At 60.2% G+C, this 20,501-nt stretch overlaps 2 protein-coding genes across 3 annotated transcripts; one reads left to right on the forward strand and one right to left on the reverse strand.

Annotated features, from left to right (window-relative positions):
* Positions 1–554: 554 nt before the first annotated feature.
* On the reverse strand, positions 555–4,913 carry HPCAL4 (hippocalcin like 4). Its single transcript, XM_058819760.1, has 4 exons — positions 4,848–4,913; positions 2,578–2,747; positions 2,266–2,481; positions 555–1,620 (listed from the first exon to the last, which is right to left on the reverse strand). The coding sequence occupies exons 2-4, from the start codon at positions 2,737–2,739 to the stop codon at positions 1,423–1,425; spliced, it is 576 nt and encodes a 191-aa protein (XP_058675743.1). The 5' UTR covers positions 2,740–2,747; positions 4,848–4,913; the 3' UTR covers positions 555–1,422.
* A 5,278-nt stretch (positions 4,914–10,191) lies between these two features.
* LOC131567967 (CYFIP-related Rac1 interactor A-like) lies at positions 10,192–16,632 on the forward strand. Of its 2 annotated transcripts, XM_058819796.1 has the most exons (11): positions 10,192–10,251; positions 10,799–10,879; positions 12,769–12,890; positions 13,749–13,854; positions 14,172–14,308; positions 14,401–14,478; positions 14,586–14,702; positions 14,797–14,876; positions 14,972–15,098; positions 15,915–15,985; positions 16,072–16,632. In XM_058819796.1, the coding sequence occupies exons 2-11, from the start codon at positions 10,810–10,812 to the stop codon at positions 16,133–16,135; spliced, it is 972 nt and encodes a 323-aa protein (XP_058675779.1). In that variant the 5' UTR covers positions 10,192–10,251; positions 10,799–10,809; the 3' UTR covers positions 16,136–16,632. The 2 variants fall into 2 exon arrangements, with proteins under 2 accessions (XP_058675779.1, XP_058675780.1); XM_058819797.1 differs by lacking the exons at positions 10,192–10,251; positions 10,799–10,879 and adding an exon at positions 12,224–12,296.
* Positions 16,633–20,501: the final 3,869 nt, after the last annotated feature.

Raw genomic sequence — 20,501 nt, forward strand, 5'->3', positions numbered from 1 at the left:
ATTGATTGCAGAGAAGGATTGAAATTTGGTGAGAGCTCCTTAGCAACAGTCACTGTCTGTGCAGGCTGCTGAGGGAGAGGCCAGAGGAAAATCTGTGCTGGGAAGATGGGGGTGGAGGAAAGAAGGACAAAGATGCACAGAGAAAGCAGGTCCCAGCTGCTGAGAGATGGAGACAAAGCCAGCAGCCCTGAGGGAAGGGCACGGCCACATTCCCAAATGAGAGCCATTTCCAGAGAGGTTCGGGGTCTGGGGCTCCCCACCCCAAAAGTGACATTCTCTTCCCCCAGAGCTGCCTGCACAACTGAAGGGTTTCAACCTTCAAGGAACCTGTGCTGTCCCCAAGGGTTTCTCCAGCCCTTGGGGTGTCACAGGCTCAGGTGAGACCCCTACAACATTCTCAGCAGTGCAGTGTTGTCACCTCACTGTCCCCCAATAAACCACCCAAAGGGGACACCACACCACAGGGGACAGTTTATTTGTCCATTAGAAAAATAAGTAAGGACTTCACCACCTCCTAACAGACACCACAGCCACCAACACCACAATGTGCAGACTAAACACCAACCTGGGGCAGGAGGGCTGGGTGCAGCAGGCTGGGAAAGGGGGGAGGAAGGAGACAGATTTGTTTCTTGTGGCCTCAGAGCCTTTCCAGGAGGGTCAGCAGGAGCAGGACCCACCCACACCTGCCCACAGCCCCCAGTGAGCAGGGCCACAGACCCAGGAGCAGCACCAGGACCTGCCTTCCACAGCCACACTCCTGAGCCTGCCTCACCTCCGTCCCCAGGAGGGTCAGAAATGCCACAGAGCACCCAGGGCAGCTGGGGACATCACCCACCTGATGGCATGGAGGGTGGCTGCTGGCGTGGGACATCCAGGGCTGGCTTTGGACACTTCTGTTCTCTGCTGGAGTGTCCTGACCAAGCCTGGCTGTTCCCAGTGTAAAAACAGAGGTGGAAGAGCTAAAGCTGGTGCCAGACCCTCTCCAGGGAATTCCCAGTGAAGGAAGGACCAGGAGCAGGATTTGGGGCTTTTCAGCCTCCCTGGAGGCATCACAAGCCAAGAAATGGGGAGAAAACAGCAGAAATGGGACAGAGCCGGGCTCAGTTAGGAACAGGGAATGGGGCAGTGGGGGAAAGCAGGGAGAAAGCAGCAGGGATGTGGGAACAGCTGGCCCTGCTCAGCCAGGACACACCAGGGGCTGCAGGGCACCCATGCCCAGGCTGGCACAGGGCTGGCAATGCTCAGAGCAGGCTCTGACCTCGGGGGTGTGGAACTGCCCAGGATGCAGCCGGAGCAGGGGCAGCAGCAGGGATGGAATGTGCCTCATGCCTGGGGCCGTATGGGGGGAAAAACAGGGATTGAAACCATCACAGGGGCAGAGTTTGGCTGCAGCCGGTCCAGCCCTGAGCGCCAGGGCTCTCTCTATTTCTGCATGTCACACTGCAGGAGCAGGACGATGGAGGGGTCGCTCTTGGCGGCCTCCTTGAACTCCTCCAGGGAGATCTGGTCATCCTTGTCCTTGTCCATCTTTGTGAAGATCTTGTCCACTCGCTGCTGGGGTGTCAGCCCGTCCTGGTTCATCCTCATCATGATCACAGTCCCCACCATCTTGTAAATGGCCTGGAGGAGGAGGAGAGTGGGAATCAGAGGGAGTGTTGGAAGAACACAGGACCCCAGGACAAGGCAGGGGATGGGCACAGGATTGCTGCTCTGTTGGGACCCTGTTCTACCAGATCCACATCAAGCACCTTTCAGGCAAGGCTACGTGTCACAGACATCTTTTATGGAAAATCCTTTCCTTAGGGTTTTTCCTCCTGAGAAGCTGGGAGGCCTCAGGAACAAAATGCAAACAATGGTTATCTGCTGCTGTGGAATGCAACAGGTGCATCTGGGATTGGTCTCATGGGGTTGTTTCTAATTAATGGCCAATCACAGTCAGCTGGCTCGGACACTGTCTGAGACACAAGCCTTTGTTATTAATTCCATTCTTTTTCTATTCTTTTTCTATTTCTGTTCTAGCCTTCTGATGAAATCCTTGCCTCTATTTTTTTAGTATAGTTTTAATATAATATATATCATAAAATAATAAATCAGCCTTCTGAAACATGGAGTCAGATCCTCATCTCTTCCCTCATCCTAAGACCTTTGTGAACACAGTCACAATTCTGGGTAGGAAAACTCATTCTTTGGCGCTAAAAGGGACCCCAATATGTGAGAAAATCCTGGGAAAAGCAACCAACCCCTGCTGGTTTGAAGCACTGGTACCTCAATGATCTCCAGCATCTCCAGGCGTGTGATCTTCCCGTCCCCGTCCAGGTCGTACATCTCGAAGGCCCAGTTGAGTTTCTGCTCGAAGGTGCCCCTGGAGGTGACAGACAGGGCACAGATGAACTCCCTGAAGTCGATGGTGCCATCCCCGTTCTTGTCGAAGGTGCGGAACGCGTGCTGGGCAAACTTGGAGGCGTCTCCATAGGGGAAAAACTGCGGGAAGGGGAGAAGAGGAGTGGGAATGAGGAGGGGGAACTCTCATTTGGAGGCCCCCAGGCAGCGCTCAGACCCCCCCAAGCTGGAGCCCACCTTGATGTAGAGCTGCTGGAACTCCTCCAGGTTGAGGATGCCGGTGGGGCAGTCCTTGAGGAAGCCCTTGTACCACTGCTTCAGCTCCTGCTCGCTGAACTCCGTGCTCCTCACCAGGTCATCCAGCATCTCCGGGGCCAGCTTGCTGCTGTGCTTGCCCATGGCTGCCCCTGGGAAGGAAAATCCACGCCAGGCTGGAGAGGGATGCTCCTCCCAGGCCCTCATCCACCCTGCATGATCCTGCATCCCCCTTCTCCCTGCTGGAGCTGATCCACCTGGCTGGACATGGAGGACAGCGGCTGTGGCAATGGAAATGTGGCTTTGGCCTTTGGGACAGCCATCAGCATCACCCCAACCCCTGGGCTCATTTTGGGCTGAAGGAAAACACTCAAAAAGCAACTGGAAATTCAGAACTCTTCCCATTGCCTTTGCCAGAGCATGGTCACAGAATGCTGGGATGGTTTGGGTTGGAAAGGACCTCATTTAGCTCCAGCCACGCTGCCATGGCAAGGAACACCTGGGACCTTTTCTAAGGGTGGGACAACAAAGAATCTGCCATTAGGGCACATAAAAGCCTCTCTGGCACCACAGGCCATGCAGCATCCAGCTGGGCACAGAGATGCCAAGGGGAAGATCTTGTCCATCTTGGGGAAGATGGGGTCTGTAAGGCTCCATTTACTGCCTAGGGTTAGGGTTACACTTAGGGTTAGGGTTTTGAAAACCACAAAGCCAGAGCTGCCAAAGGCATCCCAAGTAGAACCCAAAACTGCCACAACATGCCTTCCACCACAGCTTTTTCCTTGGATCCAGCCTTAGCCCAAGGCTGCATTTACTGCCTAGGGTTAGGGCTAGGATTTTGAAACCACAAAGCCCAGAGCTCCAGGCACACTGCAGCTAAAAAAAGGCATCCCAAAGAGGACACAAAACTGCCAAAATATGGCTTCCACCACGGCTTTTTGCTTGGATCCAGCCTTAGTCCAAGGCTGCATTTACTGCCTAGGGTTAGGGTTACACCTAGGGTTAGGGTTTTGAAAACCAGAAATCCCAGAGCTCCATGCACACTCCAGCTGCAAAAGGGGAACCCAAAATGGTCACAACATGGCTTCCACCACGGCTTTTTCCTTGGAACCAGCCTTAGCCTAAGGCACTGTTTACTGCCTAGGGTTAGGGTTAGGAAACCAGAAAGCCCAGAGCTCCAGGCACACTGAAGTGGCCGAAGAGGAACCCAAAACCGCCCCAACACGGCTTCCACCATGGCTTTTTCCTCGGAATCAGCCTGGCCCGTGGTTGCAGCAGCAGCAGGGAGCCCTGGCAGGCCCTGGCTGTGTGGGCAGCCGCTCCGAAACGCGCCGTGCCCGCTCCCACGCAGCCCCGGCTGCCAGCGCCGCTCAGCCCGAGCGGCAGATGGTTCTCCGGGAGCTCCTGGAGCTGCTCTCGCCGTGAAGTTGAGGAGAAGTTCACCTGGAGCCCAACCAAGCACGGTGTCCTCCCTGGGACTGGCTGTGTTGGCTCGGGGCACACGGGGGGACCCTGGGACGGGGGACGTGGGGTTCCTCGTGCTGCCAGCCCTGCTCCCAGCAAACCCCACAGGCAGCAGCTCCTTCCTGCCCCATCATCCCACCAGCATCTGTCACCGTCTGCCATAGCAGCGCGGAGCCCACCAGCCCTGGCAGCCCAGGGAGTGTCCAGACACCCACAGAGCCCGAGGCTTCCCCAGCGACCCCAGCTCGGCTCCACAGACCCCCCTGGCACTGTGGCCTGGCTCCTATTAGCTACCATTTATCATAAACCACGCCGGGCACTCTGCATGGGCAGACCTGCCGTGATCCAAGTCCTCCCACGGATGCAGGATGCAGTGGCCGGGACTCCAGAGCAGCATCCTGAGATCCACAGCCCTCAAACCCCTTTTCCAAGCAGCACCCAGCCATGCCAGGGCAGGGAACAGCGCCCAGCAGGGAACCACACTCACCCCAAAGCGCCAATTGTTGAACAATTGTCCGGTCCCAAAACCAGACAGAGGGGTGGCACTATGGGTGGCACTACAGGTGTCCCCCCCAGCCCGCAGCAGCACCCCCGGATGGCACCCAGGGATCCAGGACGGGGCCCGGGGCTGGGTGGGGGCTCGGGGATGCTCTCCCCACCCGCACCACGGGATAGCTCCGGACCACCGGAGCTGGAAGCGGCTCCGGGAGCATCTCCCGGCACCTGCCCCGACGGCTGAGCCGCGTCCGGGCCCCGCGGGTGCGGCTCCAGCCCCGGCATCCCCTTACCTGTGCTGCGGCGCGGGCAGGTGCGCTCGGCGGGGCGCGGAGCCGGTGCCGGTACCGGAGGGGCCGCGGTCCAGCCGCCGGCTCTGCCCGCGCCGCTCCCGCCCCTCTTGTAGCCGCGAGCCCCCCGCCCCCCCGGCGGCAGAGCTCGGCCATTGGCTGCGAGCGCTGTCAATCAGGCGGGAGGGGCCGCGGGCGGGGGTCGGGGTGGGATACTGGGGGGTACTGGGATGCTGGGAGGGGAATTGGGGCCGGGATGCTGGGACAGGGAGATGTGGGCAGTGGGATCCTGCTGGCCCCTCAACCCCTGCTCTGGGGGCACCGCGACACGCCGGGGGCTCAGCGCTTGGCACGGGCACACAGGAGAGAGGGACAAGAAAACCACTTTGATCTCCAGAACCAAACGTGGAATGTTTCCATGGAGATCGCCGAGCGCTTTTCCCGGTGACCTTGGCATCCTGCTGCGATCCCGGGGACACTGGGCCCGTCCAGAGCTGCCCCTCTGCATCTGCTGAGCCTGGATGAAGTGTTTGGCCAGCCAGGGCTGCTCCCATCCCATCCCACCCCATCCCATTCCATCCCATCCCATCCCATCCCATCCCACCCCATCCCATCCCATCCCATCCCATCCCATCCCATCCCATGGATCCCATCCCACCCCATCCCATCCCATCCCATCCCATCCCATCCCATCCCATCCCATCCCATCCCATCCCATCCCATCCCATCCCATCCCATCCCACCCCATCCCATCCCATCCCATCCCATCCCATCCCATCCCATCCCATCCCATCCCATCCCATCCCATCCCATGGATCCCATCCCACCCCATCCCATCCCATCCCATCCCATCCCATCCCACCCCATCCCATCCCATCCCATCCCATCCCATCCCATCCCATCCCCAGGGGACTCTGGGGTGCCATGGGGTGCTCAGCCCTTCCCCAAGGCACCTGCCCTCAGGTGCACCCACCTTTTCTGCAGGGGGGGGCTGCAGGAAGCAGCAGAAGCTGCCCCAGCTGCAGGTGGGACAGGGCTGGGCTACAGAAACCACAAATATTTGTGGGGTTTTTGCAGCAGTGGGGCTGAAGGGCTTCACCCACCCCCCCCCCCCCAGCCTGGGGGCATGAGGGCTGGGACCCCCCCAGGGCTGGATGTGACATTCTTGTGCCATGTCCCTGTCCAGGAATGAGGTGATTCTGGGATTTTGGGTCACCCCCACAGCCTCTGCTGGGCTCGGTGTGGCCCCAAAGCCTCTCCGTGAGCGTCCCTGAGAGCTGGGGATGGGATTTGAGCCCCGCCGGCCCCTCTGGCCGTTCTGGGATGTGGAATGGAGAAGACACCAATTACCAGCTCTGCAAAGCGCCCGTGCCCGGGGTGCTCGGGGGGACTGAAAAATGAATGAGGGTTTAATTGAAGCAGCGCAGGCTGCCAGGGCTGAGAGCTTGAGAACGGGGAGCTGGGAGAGGCAGGGGAGCCCCAGGGATGCCCTTGGGATGAGGATCAGGGTGATTGTGCGGTCCTGGGGTGTCCCTTTTGGGGTCCTGACACCCCAAGCCGTGGCGTGGGGGTCACGGAGGGCTGACCACACTGACAGAGCACCCAGCTGAGCCCAGCACCCAAATTTGGGCACCCCAAAACCTGCGTGAGCCCAGGTTTGAACGGGATATTGGCCCTGGGTTTGCAGAGGGGACAGCAGAGTGTTTGTGGGGGACACAGCTGTGCGGCTCAGCCTCAGCTTTTCCGTCCCCATTCCTGCAGCCGCATCCCCCAACACCCACCTGGGGGCTCTGAGCTGCCAGGGCGCTGCCGGGTCCTGAAAACCTCCAAAACCTCCCAAACCGCCGGATCCAGCGGCTCCGGGGGATGCAAAGGGCTGCAGCTTCCCCCAGCGGCTGCGGGCGGCAGCAGCACGGCCCGGGGGCCGGGCCCGATGGGGGAGACACCGCAGCCCCCTCCGCCTCGGGCTGTTTGTGGGGTCAGCCCCCCACAAACTGCGGAGGGGGGCTTGGGGAGCAGGAATCGCGGGTGTTCATCTCGGAATCCCGACAGTTCCTGTCCCCAGTGTCACCCGATGGTGACACGGCCACTGATCGGGGCGCTGCCAGCCCCGCTGAGACCCCTCCCAGCACAAAATCCTCTGTGAAGGAATGAGGAGCTGTTGTCACCCACCCCACGGCCCTGAGGGGCAGCTCTGGTGCCACCGGGCAAGCTGGACCCGGGGTGACCCCAACACTGGGGGTGCCTCTTGATGTCCGCACTGCCATGCCCAGCGAAAAGGGGGGAGTTGGGGTGGAAAAGCAGAAATAGCCAAATCTGGGGGCTCCTTTCCTCCTGAGGGAAACCAGCTCTGTGCTGGTTCCTGCCCCCCAACCCTTTCTGCCCCGTCCTGGGGGAGCTATGATGCACAGAAGGTGCTGCCTGCTCCAAACAGGGGCCCTGGCACGAGGGTCGGGTTTGTCCTCGCTGTGGTGGCACCAGGCGGGGTCGGTGCTTGTCCCCCTCCCCAGAGACGGAACCGGGGCACGCAGTGCCACCCATCGGCTGGGGCAGAGCAAAGGAATATTTGGAATATTTGGAATATTTGGAATATTTGGAATATTTGAATATTTTCTCTCCCTCTGCTGCGAGCTGGGGCTGGCTCCGATGTGGGGCGACCCTCTCGATGTCCCCCAAACCCAAACGGGAGCGGCACCCCGACCCCTCTCCCCGCCAGGCCGCAGCGCTCTGCCGGCCGGCACGCAGCGGGTTAAACCTCCCCGTCTCGCTCACACTTGAGACGTCACCGTCACCAGTGGCGTGGGGGGGCCGGGGGGCTATGGTGGTCTTTGTGGTGCATTCGGCGGCAGCTGGCGCAGGGCGGCTCACGCACACACGGGCGGGCGCCTCGTCCCGCACCCCGCGCTCCGCAGCATCCCCGCGCTCCCGACCGCCGCCTGCCCGCGCCGCGGGCTGCCACGGGCACGGTGAGCGCGGGGACAGGGCTGCAGCAGGCCCGGGGACGGCGCAGGGCGGGGGGATGTCCCCGGGGACCCCGCTGGCAGCGGCGCCTCTCCGCGCTGGGCGCCCCCGGCAGCGGGGATGGAGGGGTGGGCGATGCCGGGCTGGGGATGCCGGGCCGGGGTGAGGATGCCGGGCTGGGGTGGGGATGCCGGGCTGGGGTGGCGATGCCGGGGTGCGTTCGCCCCAGCCGGGGTTGCTGCAGCCCCGCGGGGTCCCCGGTGGGTGCTGCGGCTCGGTCCCGGCCGGCAGCCCTGCGGTGATTGCGCGGCTCAGCCGCAGCCGCAGCCAGCGCGGCGGAGCCCCCGCAGCCCCCGGCCCCACTCGAGGGGGGCTCGGCCCCACACATCCCTCCGGACACCGCTCCCGAAGCGGGGAGACCCCAACTCCGCCCTGCCCCGGCTGATCCTGGGGTGGGATCCGGCCCCGCACCCCGATTCCCAGGATAAGCTGTGCCCCCCCATGGAAAATCCTTCGGGCACCGCTCGCCCGAGCCTGCGGCGGTGCCGGCAGCGGCCGGGGGGCTCGGGGGGCTCGGGAGCTCGGGGGGCTGCGGGGAGCAGGGCAGAGCGAGGGGAAGGGGCAGGCAGCCCCCGGCCGGAGCTGCGGCGCTGCACCAGGCTGCGGTGCCCAGGGCGATGCTGCAAAGGGACACAGCCCCAAAGCGGTGACACGGGCTGGCCGGAGCGCGGGGACATCGCTGCCCCTCCGGCACTGCCCGCTCGGGGCAGGGATGCTCCTGCGTGCGGGATTCGGTCCTGCCTGGAGCAGGAGTGCCGGTTCACCCCATCGGCTGGGGTGTCCCCATGGAGGTGACACCGCCGTGGGTCCCCGTGGGGCGGGATGCCCGTGGGGAGCAGGGGAGGCGGCGCTGCGGGAATTGGAGCGGGGCTGGGGTGCAACGAGGCCACCGCAGGGAGGGACAGCAGCCGGGGCCGCCTCGGGTGTGGCTGGGGACAGGGAGCCGCTGTTGCCAGCCCTCCTGTGGCAGCGCGTTCCTCTCTGAGCGCTGCCGCTTTGGGGGTGACTCTCGCAGCGGATTTGGGGCGCACGGTTCCCCCAGATCAGCAGTGGGCAGCCTGCACTGGGGGGAGCCCTCGCCCTCCCCACAGCCCCCCCGGCAGGGATGTGCCGTGGCCCCCCGGGGGTTTAAGCACCTGGGACCGAGGAAAAGGGGTAAAACAGGGGCTGAACCCCGAGTGGAGCCCCCTTTACTCCAGCCCAAGGGGCTGCAGCAATCCCCAAACCAGCCCCTGGCACCAAACCCCAGCACCACAGCTCTGGGGTCACCCTGATGTGTCCCCACACCGGGTACCATCCATGCCTCTTCCCCGGGCACAGGCAGAGCTCAGCAGCGACAAATCCCAGCCCCAGGCTGCCCGTCAAGGACAAGGGTGGCATGGGCATGAGGATGCCTGCACGCTGGTCACAGCCTGTGTGCCAGTGCCAGGTGCCAATCTCCCACCCCAGGGACGCCCCTGGCACTCCAGGGACCCTCTTGGCACTCCAGGGAACCCCCAGCACCCTTTAAAAACACCCCAGTGCTCAGCAGGATGAACCTCGGGGTCACTGCACCACAACAGCCCTGGGTGTGTTTGGTGCACCCCAGTCACCCCAAAATCCAGCTGCATTCAGGCTTGTGCACCCCAGTGCAAAGCCACCGGTCAGTGGGCCTGGGAGGAGGAGGAGGAGGAGGAAGGCAGAGCCATCACTGTTGATGCCAAGGCTCTGTGCTGGGCTGGGGGGGCACAACCCCATTCCGGGCACGAGGCCACCCCATCCCTCCCCTGCTGCTCCAGCATTCCCTCTTCCCTTCCCCAGTCTCATTAATTAAACCCCAGCGCTTAATTACAGCCTGCTGAGTGCTGTGGCTGCTTCCTGGTGCCTGCTGACACCGTGGGGCCAATCCTGACCCCCCATCCCTGTAGGAAAGGTGGGGTGCGGGGAATTGTCTGCAGGATTTGGGTTGTGGCCCATCGGCGGCATAAAGGGATCTTCACACAGAGCTCAGGAAAGAGCAAAGCCAAGCACTGGAGCTGGCAAAGTCATCCCTGGGGATCTCCGAGGAGGGTTGGGGACAGATGGCTCCACTCTGGGGTTGTCCCCGAGCTGCTGGCAGGTCCCACAAGGGGTGAAGAGGGACAGGGATGCTCAGCCTGATGCCTGCTGAGCTCCTGGTAAAAAATATCCAAGGTAAATGAGGTGAAGGCCGGTGGCAGCATGAGATAGAGGGGAGATGCAGTGTCCCTCCTGGTCACACACCCACCCACAGGTCCCCAGGGCCCTGTGGGGTGCCCTGACCCTCCTGCCCTCTGCCCACAGCTCCTTGCTGGCCCATGAAGTGACCCGGGCAGGTGGCACAGCCCCTGCTCCTGCCGTAGCCACCGCTGCCACACCAGGCACTGAGGTAAGGAACCTCAGTGGGGTGGGTGGGATGCTCTGGTGCTGGCACCAGACCCCCAAACCGGGTCTGGGGGGCACAATTCCCATTGGGGTCTTCCCCTGTCCATGGGGGATGCCCAGCCCCATAACCCAGCGCAATGGCATGACACCATGGGGGTCACCTGGGGCTGCCCCCCATCCCTTGGGGGTGCCAGGGCTGGGGAACTGGGGTGTCAAAGGGGTGGCAGAATGGCCAGGGGTACCCCACAAGGCCTTCACCCCTCTCCCCTTCTCACCTCAAGAAGTGCTGGGAGAGCTGTCACATTGCAGGGAATGCTCCCAGCAGCGTGCCCAGCCAGGAGGGATCGGGGTGGGCACAGGGAGGTGCTGTGGTGGTGGCCTTTGGGGGCTCAGGGATGCCATGGTTGTGGCCCTGGGGAGCTCAGGGGTGCTGGGGTGGCCTTTGGGGGCTCAGGGGTGTCATGGTGGTGTCCCCGGGGGGCTCAGGGGTTCTGGGGTGTCCGGCTGGTGGCACCGGTGCTGTTCCACTCTGCTCTGTTTCTCTCGCTCAGGTCTGCTGGCCATGGGCAACCTGATAAAGGTACTGGGCAAAGATTTAGAAAACTGTCCTCATTTTTTCCTGGATTTTGAAAGTAAGTCCCATGGGCAGGGTGGGCATGGGGAGGGCGCCAGGGGCTGCCACCGCAGCTGCTGTGCAGAGGATGGGGACAGGCACGGTGTCCCCGAGCAGCCCTGGGTCCCCAGGTGCTTTGGGGCCCTGAAAAAGTCTCCAAAATGGGAACAGGGGACTGGGACTCCATCCCTCAGAGTGGGGCAGATGTCCTGGCACAGTGGTGGGATGCAGGATGCAGCAGGAGCTGGCCCGGGAGCGCCTCAGGCACACACCCAGTGCTGTGAGCTGATGGCACTGATGTCCCATCAGTGACAGTGCCAGGACAGGGACACCCTGCGGGCTGGGGAAGGAGGAGGGAGTGATCCAGGAGGAGAGGGTGATCCAGGAGGAGGGAATGATCCAGGAGGAGGGAGTGATCCAGGAGGAGGGAGAGATCCAGGAGGAGGGAGTGATCCAGGACGAGGGAGTGATCCAGGAGGAGAGGGTGATCCAGGAGGAGGGAGTGATCCAGGATGAGGGAGTGATCCAGGAGGAGGGAGTGATCCAGGAGGAGGGAGAGATCCAGGAGGAGGGAGTGGTGATCCGTGCCACCTGCACTGCTGGGAAGGTCAGAGCGGTGGCTGCAGCCTGCACCGAGGGATGGGGAGCAGGGCCCTGCCTCAGCCTCCCTGGATCCGGGCTAAGGGCCAGGAAAGGACAGGCTGGGCACAAGGGGGTACACAGTGGATGCCAGGCCGGGCACAGCCCCAGGGCTCCCCTGGCTCCTTCAATTCCTCCGGGACACAGCTCAGAGGAGGAGTGGGAGGGTGAAAAGATTACAGCAGCATCTGCCCTCCCCAGCCCTGTCCCCAGCTCCATCCCCAGCGGATGCACAGCTCCCCACACCTCCTCTGACTCCAGCACCCCCCAAAACACCAAGGCTGGGGTCACACAGCCCCCCACGCCCACGGCGAGGATCCTTCCTGCTCCTCCTGGCTCCTTTGAGGCAGCACAACCTTCTCCTGCCTGCAGCCCCCTCCAGAGCCCCCCGGCACAGTTCTGGGGGCTCCCCAGGACCGCTCTGCACTAGAGTAGGGGTTTGGCTGTAGCCAAACTCCGGGGACTTCAGAGTTTTCCCGGCGGCTTCTCCTCCCTTCGCTCCTCCCTCTCCATCACCCATCCACAGCGCTCATCACCATCGGGGGGGGAAGAGGCTGCACCGGGGCCGTGGGGTCACCCCCGGAGCCCCCCAAGCCCCCCGGGAGCACTGGGGGGAGGACGGGGCTCCGGCCACCGCCGCTGCCCGCAGCCCAGCACCTCTTCCCCGGGCTCCACCTCACCACCATGCTTTTGTTCCTCTTGTTTCTTCTCTTGCAGGTTTCACATGGGGAACCTTCTAAAAGTGTTGACTTATAACGAACTTGACCAAGGCCCTAATTTTTTCCTTGACTTTGAAAGTGAGATGGGATTTTTATTTTCCGGTTTTTCGTTCCGTACTTAATCCTGAGTTCCACATCCGCACCATTTTGAGTTCTTTGTCCCCATCGCATCGCGCCCATCCCAGACGTCCTCCCCAACCTTTGCCATCCGGGGGTGTCCCCGGGGAGGGGGGCCAGGCCTGTGGCAGCGGGCTGTCGCTCCTCACCTCTTTCCTGGGGCTCTTTGCAGCCTCTTGGGGCTGAGGGGACCCTTTGTGGTGAGCAGCTCCGTGGGCACAGGGCAGCCAGGACTCACCCTCACCCTATCCCCGCTCACGGCTTGGCTCGAGCCGGGGCAAGGAGAACGGAGCAGGGGCGAATCCGGCCAGGAAGGGCTGCAGGCTGGCAGGGGAGCCGCGGCCGGGGGTGCTGGCACCCCGCTCTGGCTCTGTCCTGGCCGGGCCCCGCTCAGAGCCCTCCGGGTTTCTCTCCCCGGGGCGCTGCCCTGCAGATGCGCAGCCCACGGAGGCCGAGACGGCGGTGTGGAACCAGGTGAACGCCGTGCTGGAGGAGGCGCAGACCATCCTGGCCGAGCTGCAGAGCTACACGGGCGCCGGGCAGGAGATCCGAGAGGTGGGTGCTGCTGTTTTGCAGAGATAATCAAAACTCCACAATTTCTGTGAAAGTTGTAAAGTTATTTGTGTCGCAGACATCTTTTATGAAAAGTCCTTTCCTTAGGATTTTTCCTCCTGAGAAGCTGAGAGGACTCAGGAACAAAATGCAAACAATGGTTATCTGCTGCTGTGGAATGCAACAGGTGCATCTGGGATTGGCCCATGTTTGTTGTTTGTAATTAATGGCCAATCACAGTCAGCTGGCTCGGACAGAGAGTCCCAGCCACAAACCTTTGTTATCATTCCTATTCTATTCTTAGCCAGCCTTCTGATGAAATCCTTTCTTCTATTCTTCTAGCATAGCTTTAATGTAATATATATCATAAAATAATAAATCAAGCCTTCTAAAACATAGTCAGATCCTCATCTCTTCCCTCAACCTAAGACCCCTGTGAACACCATCACAGATATGTTTATTACAGTGCTGGACGCATGTGGGAATCGTTCCCTTAAAATGACATGCGTACTTCTGGGAACTTCAGGTCCCTTTTAATGCCCCTCTCAAATACATATGCATACAATTTCACAATAGGTTCATACATATTCGTTTTTATTAATTTCATGTGACATTTGCTGCTAATTCTTCTTTATCAGAAAGAATTCTTAGGTCGGGGTTGACCTGCTCTCACAGCAGTCAGAAGGGGATTACCTTCATCTGGCCACACCACTGTTTTCCAGTTATTCAGTAACTCTGGGATCTCAAAGCTTGCTTTCATTCCAATCTCGCTTACAATTTCTATATTCTCAAAATCTTTTGGCCAGACAATCATATTTATCAGGCTTTCCTGTTTCACCTTCCCCAACGCTCCCCTCGCAGGCCATCCAGAACCCCGGGGACCTGCGGCTGCAGGAGCGCGCCTGGAGCGCCGTGTGCCCCCTGGTCGCCAAGCTGAAACGCTTCTACGAGTTCTCCCTGCGCCTGGGTGAGTGCCTGAGCCCCCCTGCATCACCCCGTGCATCCCCAGGCCTGGCCATGGAGGGTGTGCTCAGCCGGGGATGCTGCGCCGTGCCTCAGTTTCCCCTCGGCCTGTGGGGGCCTTCACCAAGACCTCCAAGATCAGCATGAGTGGTTTTGGGTCACAGCTGTGGGGTCACAGCTCTGTGGTCACAGCAGCTGTGATACCTGGCTGGAGGATGGGGATCCCAGGGATCCCAGGGTGGTGGTGCTCACTGGGGGCCTCAGGACGAGGGGAGGGACAAGGTGGAGGTGCGGAGGGGGACAGGGGTGCTCTGTCCCCAGAGAACGCCCTGCGGAGCCTGCTGGAGGCCCTCACCAGCCCGCCCTACGCCCCGACCCAGCACCTGGAGCGGGAGCAGGCCCTGGCCAAGCAGTTCGCCGAGATCCTGCACTTCACCCTCAGCTTCGACGAGCTCAAGGTGCCTCCCCGTGCGGGGTGACAGCGAGGGGGACCCCACAACGGGACCCTGCGAGTTCCTTGGGTCCCCTAACCGTGGTGTCCCCCCCTCAGATGACCAACCCCGCCATCCAGAACGACTTCAGCTACTACAGACGGACCATCAGCCGGAACCGCATCAACAACCTGCAGGTGGGAGGACTCTGCTGCTCCCCCGGCCTCCCCCAGGGGTTCACAGGGCTGGGGATGGCTTTGGGGGGGCTCAGCCACCCCAGTGACCCCCAGCACACCCCCCCCAGCTGGATGCAGAGAGCGAGGTGAACAACGAGATGGCCAACAGGATGTCCCTGTTCTACGCCGAGGCCACCCCCATGCTGAAAACCCTCAGCAACGCCACCACCAAGTTCGTGTCAGAGGTGAGGGGGGCTGGGGGGACCCTCAGGGGGGGCAGAAACCCCCTACAGCCCCCACACACGGGGCAAGCAGCAGCTGGGACCTGTTGGCTTTCAGAACAAGACGCTCCCCATCGAGGACACGACCGACTGCCTGAGCACCATGGCCTGCGTGTGCAGGGTGATGCTGGAGACGCCGTGAGTGCCCCACTTTGGGGTTTGGGGGGGACACCTCGCTCCTGGGGTCCCCGTACCACCCCTGCCAGGCTCAGGCAGCCTCTCTGCTCACCCAGGGAGTACCGGAGCCGCTTCACCAACACCGAGACGCTGCTCTTCTGCATGAGGGTGATGGTCGGCGTCATCATCCTCTACGACCACGTGCACCCCGTGGGGGCCTTCGCCAAGACCTCCAAGATTGATGTGAGTGGTTTTGGGGTCGCAGCTGGGGGGTAACAGCCACGCCACAGCAGCTGTGATCCCTGGTTTGAGGATGGGGGATCCCAGGGGTCTCAGGGTGGTGGTGTTCACTGGGGCCTCAGGACAAGGGAAGAGATGAGGATCTGACTCCATGTTTCAGGAGGGCTGATTTATTATTTTATGATATATATTATATTAGTATACATATTATATATTATATATTATATATATTATAACATAATATGAGAAATTATTATATAATAATTTATTATGATTATATATATTATTATAGTATATCGTATATCGTACATAGTATATAGTATATACTATATACTATATTATATATAATATATTATATATTATATATTATATAATATATATTATATAATATATAATATATAATATATAATATATAATATATAATATATAATATATAATATATAATATATAATATATAATATATAATATATAATATATAATATATATTAAAACTATACTAAAAGAATAGAAGAAAGGATTTCATCAGAAGGCTAGCAAGCAACAGAAAAGAATGGAATGATAATAAAATCTTGTGGCTGATCAGAGAGCCTGGACAGCTGGACAGTGATTGGCCATTAATTAGAAACAACCACATGAGACCAATCACAGATGCACCTGTTGCATTCCACAGCAGCACATAATCAATGTTTGCATTTTGTTCCTGAGGCCTCTCAGCTTCTCAGGAGAAAAAATTCTAAGGAAAGGAAAGGATTTTTCATAAAATATGTCTGTGGCATCACAGTCCCTCTCTGATGGAGCCTTGCTCTGTGCCCCCTTTAGATGAAAGGCTGCATTAAAGTCCTGAAGGACCAACCCTCAACCAGCACCGAGGGGCTCCTGAACGCTCTGAGGTGAGACGGGGGCTCGGGGACAGAGCCTGGGGAGTGGGGACAGCAGAGAGGGACCCTGCTGTGACCTGTGTCCCCTCCCCACCCAGGTACACCACTCGGCACCTCAACGACGACACCACGTCCAAACAGATCCGGGCCCTGCTGCAGTGAGGGCGGCGTGGCCACCGGGGCCGCAGTCACCGTGTCACCCATGACCATACAGCTCATTTTGTACAGAGGGAAAAGGGACAGCGAGGAACGCACAGAAACGCTGAAAACAAATCAAAACGGGCCCGGGCTCCTGCCCCCCTCCCCAACCCCTTCCCAGCCCCAAATCAGCACCTGCTCCTGGACACGAGGTGTGGGTGACACCATGGGTGGCACCGTGGGGACACGGGACAGGGGCCAGGCAGGAGAGACCCGGGCAAGGGAATGCTGGTGGGGCTGGCAGCAGGGTGCCCGTGGCACGGGGGCACCTTGGGCAGGGGGCAGCTGGTGCCCCTGTCCCCATGCTGGTCCCCAAGAGGAGGAGGAGGGAGAGGATGAAGAGGAAGAAGTATCCCTGTGGATCTCCACTGACTCTGGAGGAAACGGCTCAGTCTCACCTGGTAGATTTTTAATATGAGCAATTAAATCCACACTCACCTCTTCTTTTCTACATTTTTTTTTTTTTTGGGGTGTGAAATAAAATTACATTTAATCTGTTCGTGGCTGCAGCCGTGTCCCCTCTCCGTGACACCGTGCGGGACAAATGCCACCTCTGACAGTGACCAGGAGGGACAAGAGCCCCAGCCCCATCCTTGCCCAGTGCAGCTGCAGACTGGGAGGACTGGAGATGCTGCTGGAGGCCGGCTCTGGCTGCCAGGGCCGGTGCCTTTGCCGGCAGATGGCCCTGTGACACCGCGACACGCAGCCCGGCTGGCCCCAGCCGTGCCAAACCAGCCCTGGGGCACCTACCCGTGCCAAACCAGCCCTGGGGGCACCCACCTGTGCCAAACCAGCCCTGGGGGCACCCACCTGTGCCAAACCAGCCCTAGGGCACCTACCCGTGCCAAACCAGCCCTGGGGCACCTACCCGTGCCAAGCCAGCCCTGGGGGCACCCAACCGTGCAAAGCCAACCCCGGTGGTCTCACCCGTGCCAAGCCAGCCCCGCTGGCCCCAGCCGTGCCAAACCAGCCCTGGGGGCACCCACTGAGCCTCGCACCCGCATTACCCCGAGCTGGGGGAGACCCCGGCAGGACAGGACCCGGTGGCAGCCCCTGCCTGGGGCTGTGTCACCCCTCAGAGCGTCCTCAGGGTGGCTCGGATCGGGTGCCCCGGGGTTTGGCGCCCTGCCAGCCCGCTCCTTCCCGCCGCCTTTCCCGCCTGGCACAGGGCAGGAACGGGCACCGTGCCCCTCCCTGTCCCTGGGGATGACAATGGGCACCCCACGGGTGACACCACAGCCCCAGAGCCTCCTGCGAGGCGGCTCTGCCTCGGTTTCCCCGCTGCCCCCTGTGTGTGCTGGGCAGCATCCCTGAGATGGAATTGCTCCACCATGGGGACCCCGAACCTCCATGGACCCTTCCCCAGCCCCAGAGCTGCCCAGAGGGGACAGAGAGGAGGGGGCACAGCCCCCGTCCCTTTGGGCAGCGGCATTTCCCGGGCTCGGTGCCAGGACCCTGCCGTGCCCGGCCGGGTTTGCCGCCGAAGGCACCGAGCTCCCGCGCAGGGCGGGACGGGGACGCGGCTCTTGCACAACCACGGCCAACAGCTCCTTTTATTTTTAGCCTCTTGCAACATTTGGCTTTGCCACAGCCACCTGAAATGCTGCCAAGGCATGGATGGGCCACGGGCTCCCCAGCAGGGCCCTGCTCCCAGCTGTGCCTCAGTTTCCCTGTGAGTTCCTGTGACCCACTGTCCCTGTGGTGGCAGCAGTGCCAGCCGAGCCCTGCTGAGCCCAAAGGGACCCTGAGAGTCCCATTAAATCCCCCACAGGACAAGGATCCCACCTGGGAGCTGAGGACACGGCTCTGTGGTGCGTGTCTGCAGGAGCTGCTGTCCCCAAGTGACACCATCCCCCAGACAGTCCCAGGAGTGTCCCTGCAGTGTGGGAACGGGGCAGGACAGCGTCACCACGCAGGACTCTCCACCAGGATCCTTTAAAGCCACCAGAGGGTGAGGGCACAGACACCAGCTGGTCAGCGGCGCTGGGAGAGGTGGCAGCTGTGTCCCAGTGTCCCTGTGCCGGTCAGCTCCTGGCACAGAGCCCATAGCGTCCCCCCTTGCTTGTGAGGGGAGGGATGAGGCCAAATTCGTGCCACATCCCAGCCCTGCCTGTCGCCAAGGTGGCACTTTCAGGGCAGAGCAGGTGGCACGTGCCACCCTGGCAAAGGGCAGCGCTGCACGGGTGAGAATTTCCCTGTGGGAGCATTTCAGAGCCAAAACCGGGTGAGAAAAGGGAACCAAAAGGGATGTACAACACCTTGATCATCAGAGCTCAGAGCTCTGGGGACAGTGGCACCCGTGTGGGCAGCAATCGGGGCTGGAGCCCTGGCAGGGGCTGCTGGAGGCAGCACACAGTGGGATACACATTCAGGAGTGGAAACGAGGATTTGAGCCCTCCTGGACCCCTGGATCTGCCTCTGCTCTCCCAGCACCGTGTCCAAATGCCAGTGTCCACCGAGGGACAGGCAGCGCCACCGGGATGGTGCCCGGCCAGCAAGGACACAGAGCTGCCCCTGCTCAGGCTCTCAGCTCCGTGCTCAGCCAGACCAGGGTGCGAGGGCTTTAACTGATGGCGAGCCAAGCCACGCCGGGGCTGTTTTCTAATCCCAGTGTAATTAATGACCTTATCTTTGGCCAAAGCCATTTAGATTAAGTGGCTGGTGTGATGGGCTCGGCGGCTCCGGCTGCACAGATGGAAGAGCCGCGTTTGTCTGGGGATTAGCGCGGGGCAGATGGAGCCAAGAGCCATTCCCCATCCCCAAACCTCCCGGCACTGACAGCAGCCTGAAACCTGAGACCACAACAACTTTCTCAGCGAGCCCTGCCTGGGACTGGAGAGCGATTCCTGCATTGTTCGTCCCTTCTGCAGGGCCCAGAGCAGCAGGAACTGGTGTGACCCTGCCAGGAGCTCCATCCAGCCCCTGCCTGGAGACCTTCAAACAGCAGAGGCACAAAGCACCGAGACTGACCTCCCTGCCCTGGCTCTGCTCAAATTAACTGCTCTCCATGGCAGCCCCCAGCTCTCCAAGGAAGAAATCCCACCTGCATTGTGGTGCTGACAGGGTCAGGGCACGAGTCCTCTCTCCACTGCATGGACAAGGAAGTGTGGCACACCCTGCTCACCTGGAACACCTGGGAAACAAGGCCTGGCAGCCCCTGCCCAGCACAGCCCATCCCAAACAGGCTCCTGAAGAGAACAGGCTACTGGGGAAGAGGAATAACATGAACCTGTGGGGATAACAAAGTTCATATTAAACCGATTAAGGATATTTAATCCACCTCTAACAGCACGGACATCTGACTGCACTCGGGAGCCAGAGCAGATAATCCCAGCCCTCCTTCCCAGTGCTGCCCCAGTGATCCCAGGCTGGCCTGGGGAGATGACTCAACATCTCAGAGCTGTCTGTCACAAACCAGCTCAGCACACATGGGGCTTTATTCCCAGCTCACACTTCAGCCTGGGAGAACACAATTCCATGGGAGAACACAATTCCATAGGAGAACACAATTCCATGGGAGAACACAATTCCATAGAACACAATTCCATGGGAGGACACAATTCCATAGAACACAATTCCATGGGAGGACACAATTCCATGGGAGGACACAATTTCATGCCACGACCTCCTCGTGGCCTTGTGTTCCAGCACTGGGCTGAGCCCACATCCATGGGTTGAGTCAGCATGAATGGCAAACAAGTCTGGGCTGGAGAAGAGGCTCAGCTGGCACTGCACAGACCCAGCAGCACCGCAGTGCCCAGCATGCCAAAGCTGGTGCCCAGCTCTGCCCAGTGCCAAATTCCCAGCTTTTCCCTACCACAGCCCGAGGCAGGCACCCCATGGGGCACTACAAGAATAATTCCATGCTGAAGAACACAAACTGGAGGTTTTAATCTAATCCCCACCAAAGCAGGAATCTCCAGAGCCCGCACCAGCGAATCCACCCACGCAGCCCTTCCCTGGCAGGATGAGCCCTGGCTCTTGCCAATGGCACAGCACAAGGAAAAACTTGTGCTCTACCAACCCTCAAACCCTTCTGGCTTTCAATTTGCCAGGAGAATCCCAAAGGCTGTCCTGGTTTCACCAGAGCAGCATTCCAGGCACAAATGGCACTCACATCCTCCAGGAACAACAATGGGAGACCAACTGCCTGGCGGACACAGCACCAGGAATTTGCTGCTCAGTAGCTTTGGATTCAAATTCAGGGCTGGTTCCCAGTGCCAAACCACAGAGTAACCCCCCGGGAATTCTGCCTTAACTAGGACAGGCTCATCTGTTGCAAACTCGATGAGATCATTTCCAAGTTCCTGTTTAACAGGTGCCAGCTCCT

Source organism: Ammospiza caudacuta, chromosome 25 (assembly GCF_027887145.1).
Source record: "Ammospiza caudacuta isolate bAmmCau1 chromosome 25, bAmmCau1.pri, whole genome shotgun sequence".
NCBI classification, from domain to species: domain Eukaryota; kingdom Metazoa; phylum Chordata; class Aves; order Passeriformes; family Passerellidae; genus Ammospiza; species Ammospiza caudacuta.